This window comes from Crocodylus porosus, unplaced genomic scaffold (assembly GCF_001723895.1).
Source record: "Crocodylus porosus isolate Cpor-Errol unplaced genomic scaffold, CroPor_comp1, whole genome shotgun sequence".
NCBI lineage: Eukaryota > Metazoa > Chordata > Crocodylia > Crocodylidae > Crocodylus > Crocodylus porosus.
The window spans coordinates 7157515-7170047 of NW_017728949.1; the positions used below are offsets into that span (position 1 = coordinate 7157515).

The following is a 12533-nucleotide window of genomic DNA, read 5'->3' on the forward strand; positions in this document are numbered from 1 at the left end:
ATCTTGCAGACCTGGAAACTCCAGGTGAAATTTCTGGTAGAGGCAACACCAGCCTTTCTGAGCTAACTTGAACACAGTCTGTTATATGAGTCTCTCTGTTCTGTTATATGAGTCTCTACTTGCGTCCTGTCCACCCTGTGTAGACTTTAACAAGTGCTGTAGCCTCTTCCATCAAAAGAGGGGTTTGCTACATTATTTTTTCATTTACCCCAAGACCTGTAGAGCATGTTGGCCGCTTTTCTTCTTCCAGAAGCTTAGGGAGGCTTACTGAGGCTTTAAAATGATAGGCAATATGTGCCTAAACATTTCCTTACCTAAAGCTGTTGCTTTTCTGTTCTCTTTCCATCTCAGCTTTGACAAGTAAGTAGTATTAAGGCTAACGAGTGTCACTGATTTGTAATGTGGTTACAGTGTAGTTTATATTCCATAGGAAATTGTTTTTATTGAGTTGATCAGTATTGAAGTAAAAATGTGTGATGTGTAGAGATGTGAGCCTCAGTTCTGTATTTCTTTGCCATGAGCTGGTGGGTGTCTCGTATTAATATTATGTCATTGAATGGTTCTCAGTATGCTGTGGTTTGCCACAATGTTCACAATTGCGTGTGTGTATGTATGTATCTGTAAGTTTTTTTTTAAATTGTGGCATGAAGCCATAAATATTGTTTGAAGCATTTGCAAAACTTCATGTTAACCTTCCCACCCCCCCTGCCTTTTGAGGCAGAAATACAGAAGTCAGTTTGGGAGCCCATATAAAGTGAATTAGTATCCTAGTGAACTGAAAAATGACGTATACCATATGGGGGACTGAGGCTTAATATGTCAACACAGGTTTCTTGATGATTGATGTGCTAGCATTTAAAACAGGCTGGAGGTTCTGTCTGGCCTTGTAGTGGGGGCTTATGCAGCCAGTGTCTCAAAGAATGCCACTCTCAAGCCAAATGAATGCCTCCAGAAGGTTGACAGAAATAAATGTAAATAATTATTTTAAAATACACTTAGCAGTTTGTTCATGCTGAGAAGTGCTTTTCACCTTTTGAACTCGCAGAATGCCGGGCTGTTCAGAATGGGTGCTGCCTTAAAGGGAAGGCACAAGTTTTTTCCTGAATGCAGGGCTCTGCAAGTTCATCTGGTGCTGGTGGTAATTATTAACGGAGTGCACAGAAGGAAAAATCTGCTTCAGCATACAAAATATAGTGACGTCCTTGTTCATTTGCATATGAGCGTCCCAAATGAGGGCCTGTCATGTCAACTGTTTTAGAAACATGGGGAGGCTGCCCCGTTATGAAGAGCCCATAGTTCCACCACAGATTTGGTGGCAGCTAACTACTGGAAAATTACACCAATGCCTTAGTAGCTAAAGAAAGTTAACCAATTTTGCAGTTTGTTTCAAGCAGTTGGATTACTAAATTTTTGCTACCTATGCAAATATTAAAAATTTGTATTGAAGTGGGGGGACATATCATGCCCTTGGGCTCTGGGCTGGCTCCGTCAGTTCATAACTTCAACCAAAAATTGACTGGCATCCTGGCAGCAAAAACAGAAATCCTATTAAAGTTCCAATTTCTGTTCTGTCTCTCCTGGTCCCAGGCAGTTGTGCCGGACTGAAAGAGCAATGACCTCTTAACCTTTTTGTCCTGGGCCTTACGCACATGGTCTTGTAGTTTGCACTTTGGTATTAGAAACCTGTAGACCAGGCCCATCTGTTTAGATGCAATTGTGAATACACTTGAGCTGGATTCAAGGTTTCCATTAGATTGTGAAGAGGCAAGCATAAGATTGAAGTTGTTTAGAGGGTGCACAGTCTTTAAAAGTCTCGAACTCCTGCGACTAAAACTGATGCTTGTAAAAGGTGGGGAAGAGATCTAAGAGATGCTGTCTTGCTGTAGAAGGCCCTTAATTATTTTACCTCAATTTAAAGTTCCTGTTGGCATACCTGGGGCATAGCAACTGCTTAGTCAAGAGCTTTGTCACTGTATGAGCTTTCTAATACCCGAGCACTGCCAATTTTGAGAGGCAAGGATTTCTTAGGGTGATCTCTTTTATTGGACCAGCTATGTACATAGTTTTATGTACAATAAAAGAGATGACCCTAAGATATCCTTGCCTCTCTTGTAATTTCTGGACTGTCTCGGCTACAACATTACTCTTATGCTACCTGCTTCTTATTTGTGCATTTATTTGGTATTTGAATGTCTTCCAGGCTATCTCCAGACTGTGTGAGGACAAATACAAAGACTTGTCAAAAGCTGCTATGAGACGATCTTTCAGTGCTGATAATTTAGTTGGTATTCGCCGTTCTAATGCCATCCTCTCCTGAGGAGAGGGAGAAAAGAGTGCAGCACCGTGAAGCCAGCATCCACATTAAATGAGGAATACCACCACTCCATGCATACAAGCCAGCAGTGATGGTGTCTTCCAGCAATGGGAGGAGGGGTAAAACTAGCCAAGGGACTCCAGGGCTTGAAGAGTGTATTCCATGCAGCAGATGGGACCTGGTCATATCAATGCTCTCCTCCTTTTAATGTATCCAGAGGTGCAAAAACAAGCTTCCCTTCCCCCACAGATGTTTGCTTACTGTGTAGGCCTATAGCTGTGAACTATGAATTTTTAATAACGAGTAGTTTTAAATTTTAGAATTTAAACACTAACCACGTGACGATAGTTACAACGTTCTTCCCTTTTCTCCTGTTGTCCAGAACACCACTGCATTTGCCTTTCAAGGCTGATGTGGTGCTAACAAAGAAAAACAAATACATACCTGGGACTCTAATAAAGTATACAGCCACTCTGGAGCTGGAACTGTGGCGAAGATCAGTGTCCAAGGGTTTCCCCTGATTTTGCTACTAAAAAGCTGCTTCTGCTATTGGAGATCAGTTCTAAGCCAAGAAGCCACTGAGCAAGATGCAGGTCTAACTGCACCACTAGTATTGCTCCAGGAGAGATTGTCAAAGAATTGTGAATGTTTGGCTTGGGAGCAGAGAAATGTTTTTTACATATTGATTGTTTAAAATACATAGGGTCCATGCTGCATTTCTTGTGAACTATGGTGCTTCTCACTTTCTAATACTTTTGTTATTGCTCTGAAAGATACGCAGTTTGGTTAGGTTTTTTTGAAGATCTGAATGAGAGGGTTTTTTTGTTTTTGTTTTTTGTTTTAATTGGAAACTGTGGCATTGTCCCAAACAGTTTAGCAAGCCAGTAACGAATAGACGGTATACTGCATGCACCTCTGAATTTCACTACAGATTCTTACAAGGTTGACAAGTGAGACACATCGTGCATCTGCTTGTGCTCCCCTTGACTTCGGCTTCCAGGCAGGGGTTTGCATTCATGATGTGACGGTAGTGAGTTTTGAGGATCTTGAATTGACTGACAGGGGTAGACAGCTATTTTCAATTTAGTAATAAGATTTCTTTCACATTACTTACACAAAACCCAAATGCGTATCTTATCACATTTTTTTTGAGAAGTGAACTTTAGTTTGTGCAACTCTGCTGCTCTTCAGAATTGAGTTGACACTTTCACTGAGAATTTGGGGTGGAGTTTACTTTCAAGCTTTGAAATTCTGAACTCTAAACAGAATAAGTATTAATAAGCTCTTCCTGTTATAAATCCTAGTATACCTTCCCCTCCTGGATGTAAACTGATTCTAGGCATTTTGTCCTAGGAACAAATCTCACTCAGTATGGCACATTTGTGCCACCTCACTTCCAGCCAGGGTTGAGAAAGCTATGCTTAATACCAAGCCCATATGCCTTTGAGAGTAAGGGGCTCATGAGTGTAACAGTCAATTTGGCAGCACTCAAACTATTTAAATGTAACACATAGTATTCTGAAGTTTGCAAATCTACCAGTCCCTGGCCCCCGATTGATGGAACTTGGAGCTTCAGGTATTGATCATAATTCAATTTTGAAAATAATGCTACATCTTCAGGTGGTTTTTCTTTCTCATGTTTATATTAAAAGAAAAGCTAATAAACTCTATTTTAATTAAAGTTAAAGGGAGTTAGTGTGTTCTGTACTGTTTTACATGATTTCTCAAAATGCTTTCTAAGCAAGTTTGAGAACAGGAATTGGGTACTTTGGAATCTTACTAAATCTTAGTGGTTTGTTCTAATCCATCCCCAGTTGCAGCTGATTAGCATTGTCATTTTTACCAGGTTTATCTTCAAATATGTCTTAGTAGCCAATAAAGAGTATTATTTGGAGACCTTGAACAGCTTTGTGTACTGGGGGGGGCGTGTGAGCTGAAGGAAGAGTATTACTTTAAATGGACACTTCTGTGATTCCAGATTTTATTTCGATCTAAAATCTGAACAAAACTGTTCAAACAACTGATCAGGACTGGTAATGTTCCCTTGCACTTAAATTTACTCATTCTTTTTAGAGGCGATTTCAATGCACGGTGTTGTGCTAGTTCCCTTTATGAATCTACTTTGGAACAAAGTTAGTTTCTGTATCTTTAAATCCCTGACTGAGTGAACTGTAACCCATTTCTTACAAGTCTCTGGCTGTTGGCTAATACCCTGCAGCCTGGTTTTGAACTTTCTGGTTTATGTGAGGTGACTATCAATGTTCTTTTCCTGGGCTGCTTATTTTGCTGATTGATATATAGCTTTCATGAAGCTTCTGGTGTTTTATAAGAAAAGGACCACCTGTGGCAGTCATTCACCTCTTTGCCGGATAAAATAATGGAAACCGGAATAGTCATGTTAAGTATTTCATAATTCTGCTTGTAGGTACATGACTTTTTGACAGCCTGGACTGTGCTTCTACTTGTAAAATCACAAGAGAACCTGATCTGAAGTGATCTGAACCTGCTTTCATAGAGGATGTGCTACCAACTGTTGCCGGTGTTCAGCTAGTGTAGTTGCCTATAAGAAGCTTAGGAATGTATCAGACTTACCAAAGCTGATTAACATCAGGAAGTACTGTGATCTAGGGCATCTGAGGTACCAAGAATTGCTGCTTAAAGCAATGCAGTATGCAGTGCTGCAACATTGTATCACGTCTGAGACCCATTTTGTGACAAAACAGACAAAAGATTAAAATGCTAAAAGAGTTTGTTACCTTCATAATGAAATGGTTTATCAGTGCATTACTATCTTTAGCCAACTTGAAAGCATTGCTCAGGTTGGTTAACGGTATTTGCCGTATTGTAGACATCCCTGTCTGCTCCCCCACCCAAAATTCTGCCATGTTTCCTTTGGGCCTTAGTAACCAAGCACTGCAGGTGCAATTTGGTTCTGTAAAAATTATCTTGTGTGTGAATTCAGTGTCATAAGAGAGATGGTACAAGCTTATACAACTTTTTTCTTTCAGCAGTTTCTCTGCATCCGTTTCAACTGAGCATTCCAGTCTCTTTCATTTAGCCAGAGAGACAACCGTATTTCAGATGATGGGATCTCCTGACCCATTGCTGGATATTTTGGTATTTTAAAGGTTACCAAGAACAGTTGAAATGGAAATAAGGTGTGATCTTTATGTTGCTTCCCAATGTATAATGGCCTGGGATAGATTTCCCAGCCTACTTTTTATAAGAATATTCTGTGGTTAATGGGAGAAGTAGGATGATGCTGTAACAAGGCTGCAGCCAGAGCATCTTAAGGCATTTTGATCAATTCAACAGTTAAATAATAGGAAGAAACTAAAGACACTGACGCACCTTAAGTAGGAATTTGGTTCCTGTTCAGTGGTGCCTCCTTCCACCCAGAAACAAGAAAGGCAAAACTAGAAATCTGCTCTTGAGAACCGGTTTGTTTATTTTTTTGTATCTTTAATGTAAAATAACAAAAAGGTAAAAATGATGTTGCATCCATTGAAAGGGTACAAGAGCCCTGCTTGGTATGTACTTCAGGAGAATGTCTTCCATGTGCTTCCTCTAGGTGTGCCCAAAAATGGGTCCTTTCTCATCATTCATTACTCCTTAGATGATGAATAGCAACTACTTTTGTTTCCAAACAGGAGACTTGAAAGGAAATTTTATTCAAAGCCATGGTTTGGAAATACCCTCTGTTTCTAAATGTTACTGTTCCTGAAAAGACAAGTTTATCTTTCCTTACCTCTTTTGCAGGCTGTAACGTGCACTGGGTAAAGTTTAACTAAATGCTGAAATCAACAGTTGTATACTTTGATTTGTAACAAGATGCGCTATGAGTCAACTTCTAGTCCTAGCTATGGCAGCAGTCTTTAGCGGGCAGCAAGCTGCCCAGGTATGTGCTTGCCTCATTGCAGGCTATCTAGAGTAAACACAACACCTGTCCACAAGTAGGTGGTGTGGGGTGGAGATCAGTACCATGCCAACCATTCATTGATATGATGCTAGTTGAATCCAGAGGGCACAAACTTGCTACAAGTACAGTTTTTTCCTGTGTATACAAAGAACTGTTTAGTTTCTAAGGCCATTCCGTATGAGAACTACTTTAAAAGTGGCTTTTGCAGGTAAAGGGACATGATCTTGACATTTACTCCATTCTTAAAGTGCATCTTTTCTGGGTGAGAATAGGAATGTTAAGAACCAAGTAGGCATTTCTGGACAGAAATGCAACTGAGGGGGGAGCTCAAGTGCAATATGTTTACTCTTTAGAAAATGGGGACACAACCAACCCATGCCAAGCAGGGCTGTCTAAAGCAGCTGCTATTATATACAGCATGGGTCATGACAGTTCTCAAGTCCTGTCTGTGACTGGTGCAATGCAAGAGAAGGGAAGAAAGCAATTTGCTGAAACGAGCCTGAATAAATACGGTGATGGGTGGGATACACAGTGGCAAACAGGGATCACTTAATCGTGGCACAGAACTTTCCAATACAGTACAGTGGGGTGGGACTGTCTACCCCATATGATCAGCACCTTACTACTTACAAGAAGCAGTTTCCATGCTGGTGACTAACTCTGGGTCCAGCTCTTGGCACCTGGAGACTTTTCAGTCTTAATACAGGCTCTAATGCTGTGTGAACAGCTTGAGACCTCCAAGCCCTGAGCAGGGGAACTGTTCTAATCCTCACCTTTCATGCAGAAAGCTAGCATTTAAAAGGAACCAAGGGCACACTGTCACTTCCTATATTATAAAAGACCCTGTCCTGAGAGGTGCTGCTTGCCCTCTATCCCCAGTGGGAGTGGCTCTTGGCACATGATAGGATTGACTCCTTGCCAGTGAGCCATAGGAGGATGGGTAACTGTGGGCTGGGGCCCCAGAACCATGTTGGGTCAGTGTGTCTGTTCTGTTGGTTCTACTTTTTGTCCTAGATAAATCTTGCCAACTTGTTAAACGTGTAGGCACCTGCTCGATGGATCTAGATAATCACAAGTGAGTAAGTTTTAATGCCTTGCCTCCCTATTTAAAGTGTTTCCCACATGCTGGGGTAGTTTCATACTTTGAATCTTTTGGAATATTTGAAGCTCCCTTCAAGGTTTGGAAAATGTTCAGGCTTTGTATCTGTAAGCTGCCAAGAAGCCATACAGCAAATCAGGAATGGGCCTGAGACCACAGAGTACCCTAACCCAGTTGCCTGAGAGATGTCAGGCTGGTAAGTATCAGAGGACTGTTCTGCAGCTCTTCGCCCAGTGATAAGGCGAGCCTGCTCCAAATTGTTTTAGGGCCCATGTACTAACAGTGGACTGTGATTTTTGCACATCAGCCTCCTTCATTCTATAGGTGCAGTTACAGATGCAAGCCCAGGGCCATGGATTTGCTTCACAGTAGCTTCTGTTCTACTTACTATTACTTAAAAATGGTTTTTGTTTTTTTTAATCAGACCAGCCCTGAGTTTCCCCATGGCCTGTTTCTATTATACTTTTCCTGCAAGGATCTGTACCACTTCTTGTTTCCTTCTGGGGAATATGCAGTGCCTTGAGCTTGGAAACAGGGACCCACTCAACTAAGCAATGCGCCCATATTCTACATGGAGGGTGCATCTACAAGCTGAGTAGACTAATTCAACTATGTATTAGCACAGTAGGCAAACCCTGTGCTAATGCACAGTAGAATAATAGTCAACTGCACATTAGCATCACCAAAAAAAGTGCTCTGGCACTAATGCACAGTAGCACCAATTATGGTGCATTATGGTAGTACCTGTAATTACAGGTACTACCTTATGTCCTGTAATTACAGTGCATGAATGAACATGTAGATGCAGCTAACCGGCCCTTTCTAATAGACTTACAGCTACTCCCGGCAGTGTAGGGAAAGCAGTAGGAAAGAGAAAACACACATTCAGCCAGATTGGTCTCATTTCCTCCCTTATTTTTATTTTGTTCTACCAGGATTAGGAACAAAGAGACAAACAAAAATAGACATTTCTTTGTTTTCTCATAAATAACTAATCTTCATACTTTTTCTTTGAATAAAATTTCATTTTCTTCAACTGTTCACAAAATATAATACATAGTTATTTGTTTGTTTTTTTAAAAAGTTGAGCAGTGTCAGCACTAGAAGTAGCTGAGGACTCAACACCTTGCCTATGCTATTATACAGGGCACAAAATAGCTGCACTTTTCCACTTCCTTTTCTGTTGTGGTGGTTTGTGGTGTGACAGGCTCCAATTCTGAGGAACCTAGACTCCAGCCCCAAATGCAGGGTTTGGGCTTTTTTGACTGCCTGCACTACCAACCTGTCATTGGACCACAGCTGAAATCATACTTGTTTCCCTCCACAGCCCCCCAGTAGAGTTGGCAGTTTGTAGCTGATGATGGGTTTTTAAAGGTTAGACAGGGTCAATTATATACACACATGGAAAGAGTGGGAGAAAGAGAGAACTTTTGACATGGGTTTGTTCATTTATTGCATGAGGTGTGCTGAACTGTATCTACAAAAGGCACTAAAGAGAGATGAGTATTCCTGGAGGGGGATGCAGTCAGTATAACGTTATTTAACGCCCTGGACTACACGACTCTACTGCTTAGTGGATCTGTGCCAAAGCTGCCTCATTGACTACACCAGTACCAAACCCGTATCAAAGTTCACAAAATCTGTCCTATTTACAAAATGGATCCAATACTACAACTATATACAGTTTGTAACAGAGCCTGGTGAAGTTCATCCAGGGAGAAATACTATATAGCATGCTGGACTAAATGAAGTCTGTCACAAAGCTACTAGGAGCCTGTTACTGAAGAGCAGATGACAAGGGCGGTGAGCTAAGTTGCCTGCCTGCCTGTTCCTACTTTCTCATTTGTGTGCATGCACACACCCACAAACAAGGCCTGGAGCTCTTTTGGGTACTGCTGCCATGGTTCACCTCCCCTGCTTTTTTCCTCAAAGTGAGGGGGCAGCTTTTAAGTTCTGCAGTCCCTTTGGGAGGGGTTGCCCAAGCAGTGGCTCTCTGTCCCGTGTTGGGGTGATCACCTGAGGTAGTGTAGACAGACCTAAACTGAGTTCTGAGGGGATATGCACAGGTTGAGGATGGAGAGAGACCCTAGCTTTTTATGAGCTTTTGCCCCCTTGCCACAGCTCCTTTTGTTGGGCACAAAAGTGAAAAGGCCTCTACACAGAGTTGTAGTTTAAGAAAGGACACTACTTTGACAGGTCCCCACATGCAGAGCTTGCCTGCGTGCAGTGCGGCCAGTATTGCATGCATCTCTCTGGCAAATGACCCACCCACAAACTGCTTGCTGTATTTGCTTGGTTATTACTGTAACACTTGATGCTGTGCCATGTAGGCAAGTGATATACCCCCTCTTATGCAAGGCGCGCATATAACCTGCAGCCTCATAACTTGTAAACAGCCTCTGGCTGCCAACACTGGCCACCAGGGACTGAGTGCTCCCAGCCAGGTAGCAGCCTCAGCTAAGTCTCTTCAGCATTTACCCTGGGTAGTGAGAGATGCTGGCCACTGCAAAACAAGGAGGTTCAAGAGGAGGAGAAATAGTGCTGTCCTGGGATGCTGGAGGGGGAGTGCTGCAGCAGCCCACAGCACAGACTTCGCAGGTGCAGGAAAGCAGCCACGGCCAGGCCCAGGAAAGCGGTCCCATGCATTTATGTCCTGCTGCTTTGCCTTGGGCTTTACAGATCCCTTCCGCTCCTTTCCTCCTGAGTCACCCTGTGCGTTCCCTGCGGACCTGTCTTCTACAGCAAAGAGGGCGTGTAACCTCTGCACTCCCACCCTGCTCTGCCCTCCCTTCCCCTCCTGTTCAGACTTTTCCTCCCTTCCCCAGACTGGAGAGAAAATGACAAATCCCATTCATCTCCCCAGCTGCCTTTCCACTTCCAGGGAGTGCAGGATGGAGCTGCCAGACTGCCCCTTCCTGGGTGGGTCCCTGCTAGCACAACCAGCCCTTTGGGAAGCTGTGAGATCCCAGATGAGCCCGAAGGAGAGAGCTGGGAGCAGGGGCAAAAAACCCAACAACGATGTGGGCAGCAGGAGCACAGCTCTGATGGGGGCCAGGGCTGAGAGAGGTAGTTAGCTGCGTCAGTCCAAAGGCAGGGCAGTGGCGGCTACAGGCCAAGAGCGTCTGTGAGCACAGCTAATGTCTCTCAGGGAGGGGAAGTGCCTGCAGGGGGGAAGAGTGGTGCTACCACCCCTGCGACAGCAGCGTGGCTGGGGGAGGTGCAAAACAAGAACCAACCTGGCTAAAGTAAAAGCCTACCAGCCCTGCTCCCCCTCAGGCTAGTGCCCGCACAGAAAAAGCCTTGCAGGCCTCCTGTCCCTCAGCCACATGCACAGGCCAGGCTCCCCCGGCTGCCTCTGGGACACCCCAGCATAGCCTGTGGGGCGGTCAAGGTGGGTGCTCAAGAGTGAGGCGCTCCCACTGTGGGGAGGGGAGCGAGCGGCCCAGAGGGATTGCCACTGGCAGGAGGCAGCCAGGGCTGGGGAGACAGGCAACCCCGAGGAGAAAGGAGCGTGCAGCCCTGGGCAGACCCCGCCGCGCTGCCTGCCCCGCTCCTGCCCTCCCGGCCTTGCCGAGCAGTGGGTGCCCCAATGCCAGCGGCTCACACGTGTGACAAGGGCACCTGCTTGTGGTAGGCAGCAGCAGCGCCCGCCCTGGCTGCCAGCACCGTGCTGTCCAGGGCCGCCCCACTGGGCTTGGTGCTGCGGCAACACTGGCCCGAGAAGCGACGCCAGGACTCCAGAGTCTTCCCCGACCAGATCCAGACACCGGACGTGATGCCCACAGCCAGGCCCATGAAGTACTTGAGCATGAAGACAGCATAGTCAGGCTTGGCGGGAGGCGGCTCGCCGGGGCAGGCGCAGGCGTGGGCACGCTCCCAGCGCTCCCGCGAGTGCTGCTCGTAGACGTGGCAGGCCACGACGGCAGCGGCGGGCACAGTGTAGAGCAGGCTGAAGACACCAATGCGGATCATGAGCTTCTCCAGCTTGTGCGTCTTGGTGGCGCCGCCCTGCTGCTTGATCACGCTGCGGATGCGGAAGAGCGACACGAAGCCGGCCAACAGGAAGAGGCTGCCGGTGAGCAGGTAAAGCACGAGGGGCGCCAGCACGAAGCCGCGCAGGTTGTCCACGCTCTGGTTGCCCACGTAGCAGATGCCGGCCACCGGGTCGCCGTCCACCGAGCCCAGCGCCAGCACGGCGATGGCCTTGGCGCTGGGCAGCAGCCAGGCGGCCAGGTGGAAGTAGGGCGAGTAGCTGGCGATGGCCTCATTGCCCCACTTCATGCCGGCCGCCAGGAACCAGGTGAGCGAGAGGATGACCCACCAGATGGAGCTGGCCATGCCGAAGAAGTAGACGAGCAGGAAGACCAGCGTGCAGAGCGCGGGGCCCGTGGTCTCGTACTGCACATGGCGCGAGTCGGCGCTGCAGGCCACGCGGGCGTGCCCGGCCACCAGGCGCACCAGGTAGCCGGCCGACACCAGCAGGTAGCAGGCGGACAGGAAGATGATGGGGCGCTCGGGGTACTGGAAGCGCTCCATGTCGATGAGGAAGGTGGCCACGGTGGCGGCGGTGGAGAGGAAGCAGAGGATGGCCCAGAGCCCGATCCAGAAGGCGGCGAAGGTGCGCTCGTCGGCGCTGAAGTAGGGCTGGAAGCAGGGCACGGCGCAGTTGGGCACCTGCCCGGCTCGGGCGCGGTTGTAGAGCGGGTGCGACTCGGGCGCGATGGGCACGAAGGGCTCCCGGCAGCGGCAGGCGCGGGCGCAGGGCGCGGGCAGCGCCGGCTCGGGCGGCGTGGGCTGCGCGAAGAAGGGCGGCAGCGTGGTGGCCTCGCTGCGGTTGTAGCCCATGCACAGCGCCTCCGAGTCGCCCAGCACGGGCAGGCGCTCGCAGCTCATGCGCTCGGGCCAGGCGAAGCCGTACTGCCGCATGAGCGGCGAGCAGCCCGCCTTGGCGCGCTCGCACACGGAGCGGCAGGGCGGCAGCGGCTTGCTGTAGTCCGGCAGGCAGATGGGCGTGTAGACGCTGCACAGGAAGAAGCGCAGGTCCGGCGAGCACTGGATCTCCACCAGCGGCCAGAACTGGTGCACCTCCAGCCCCGCCTCGTCCTGCGTGTCGTGGTTGAACTGGTTGGGCATGTAGGTCAGGTTGTAGCCGATGCCCTTGCACATGGGCACCGTGATCTCCTGGCACACCGGCGCCTTGG

General features: G+C 47.0%; 2 protein-coding genes across 2 annotated transcripts in view; one reads left to right on the forward strand and one right to left on the reverse strand.

The window, feature by feature from the left end:
• The window catches only part of CCNYL1 (cyclin Y like 1), a 56303-nt gene extending 52302 nt beyond the window's left edge, over positions 1-4001 (forward strand). The window contains exon 11 of the mRNA XM_019553511.1: positions 2201-4001. Coding sequence (XP_019409056.1) covers positions 2201-2317 — 117 coding nt within the window. The 3' untranslated portion in view covers positions 2318-4001. The remainder of the gene's footprint in view (positions 1-2200) is intronic.
• A 4229-nt stretch (positions 4002-8230) lies between these two features.
• Positions 8231-12533, reverse strand: part of FZD5 (frizzled class receptor 5) — a 4758-nt gene continuing 455 nt past the window's right edge. The window contains exon 2 of the mRNA XM_019553512.1: positions 8231-12528. Coding sequence (XP_019409057.1) covers positions 10933-12528 — 1596 coding nt within the window. The 3' untranslated portion in view covers positions 8231-10932. The remainder of the gene's footprint in view (positions 12529-12533) is intronic.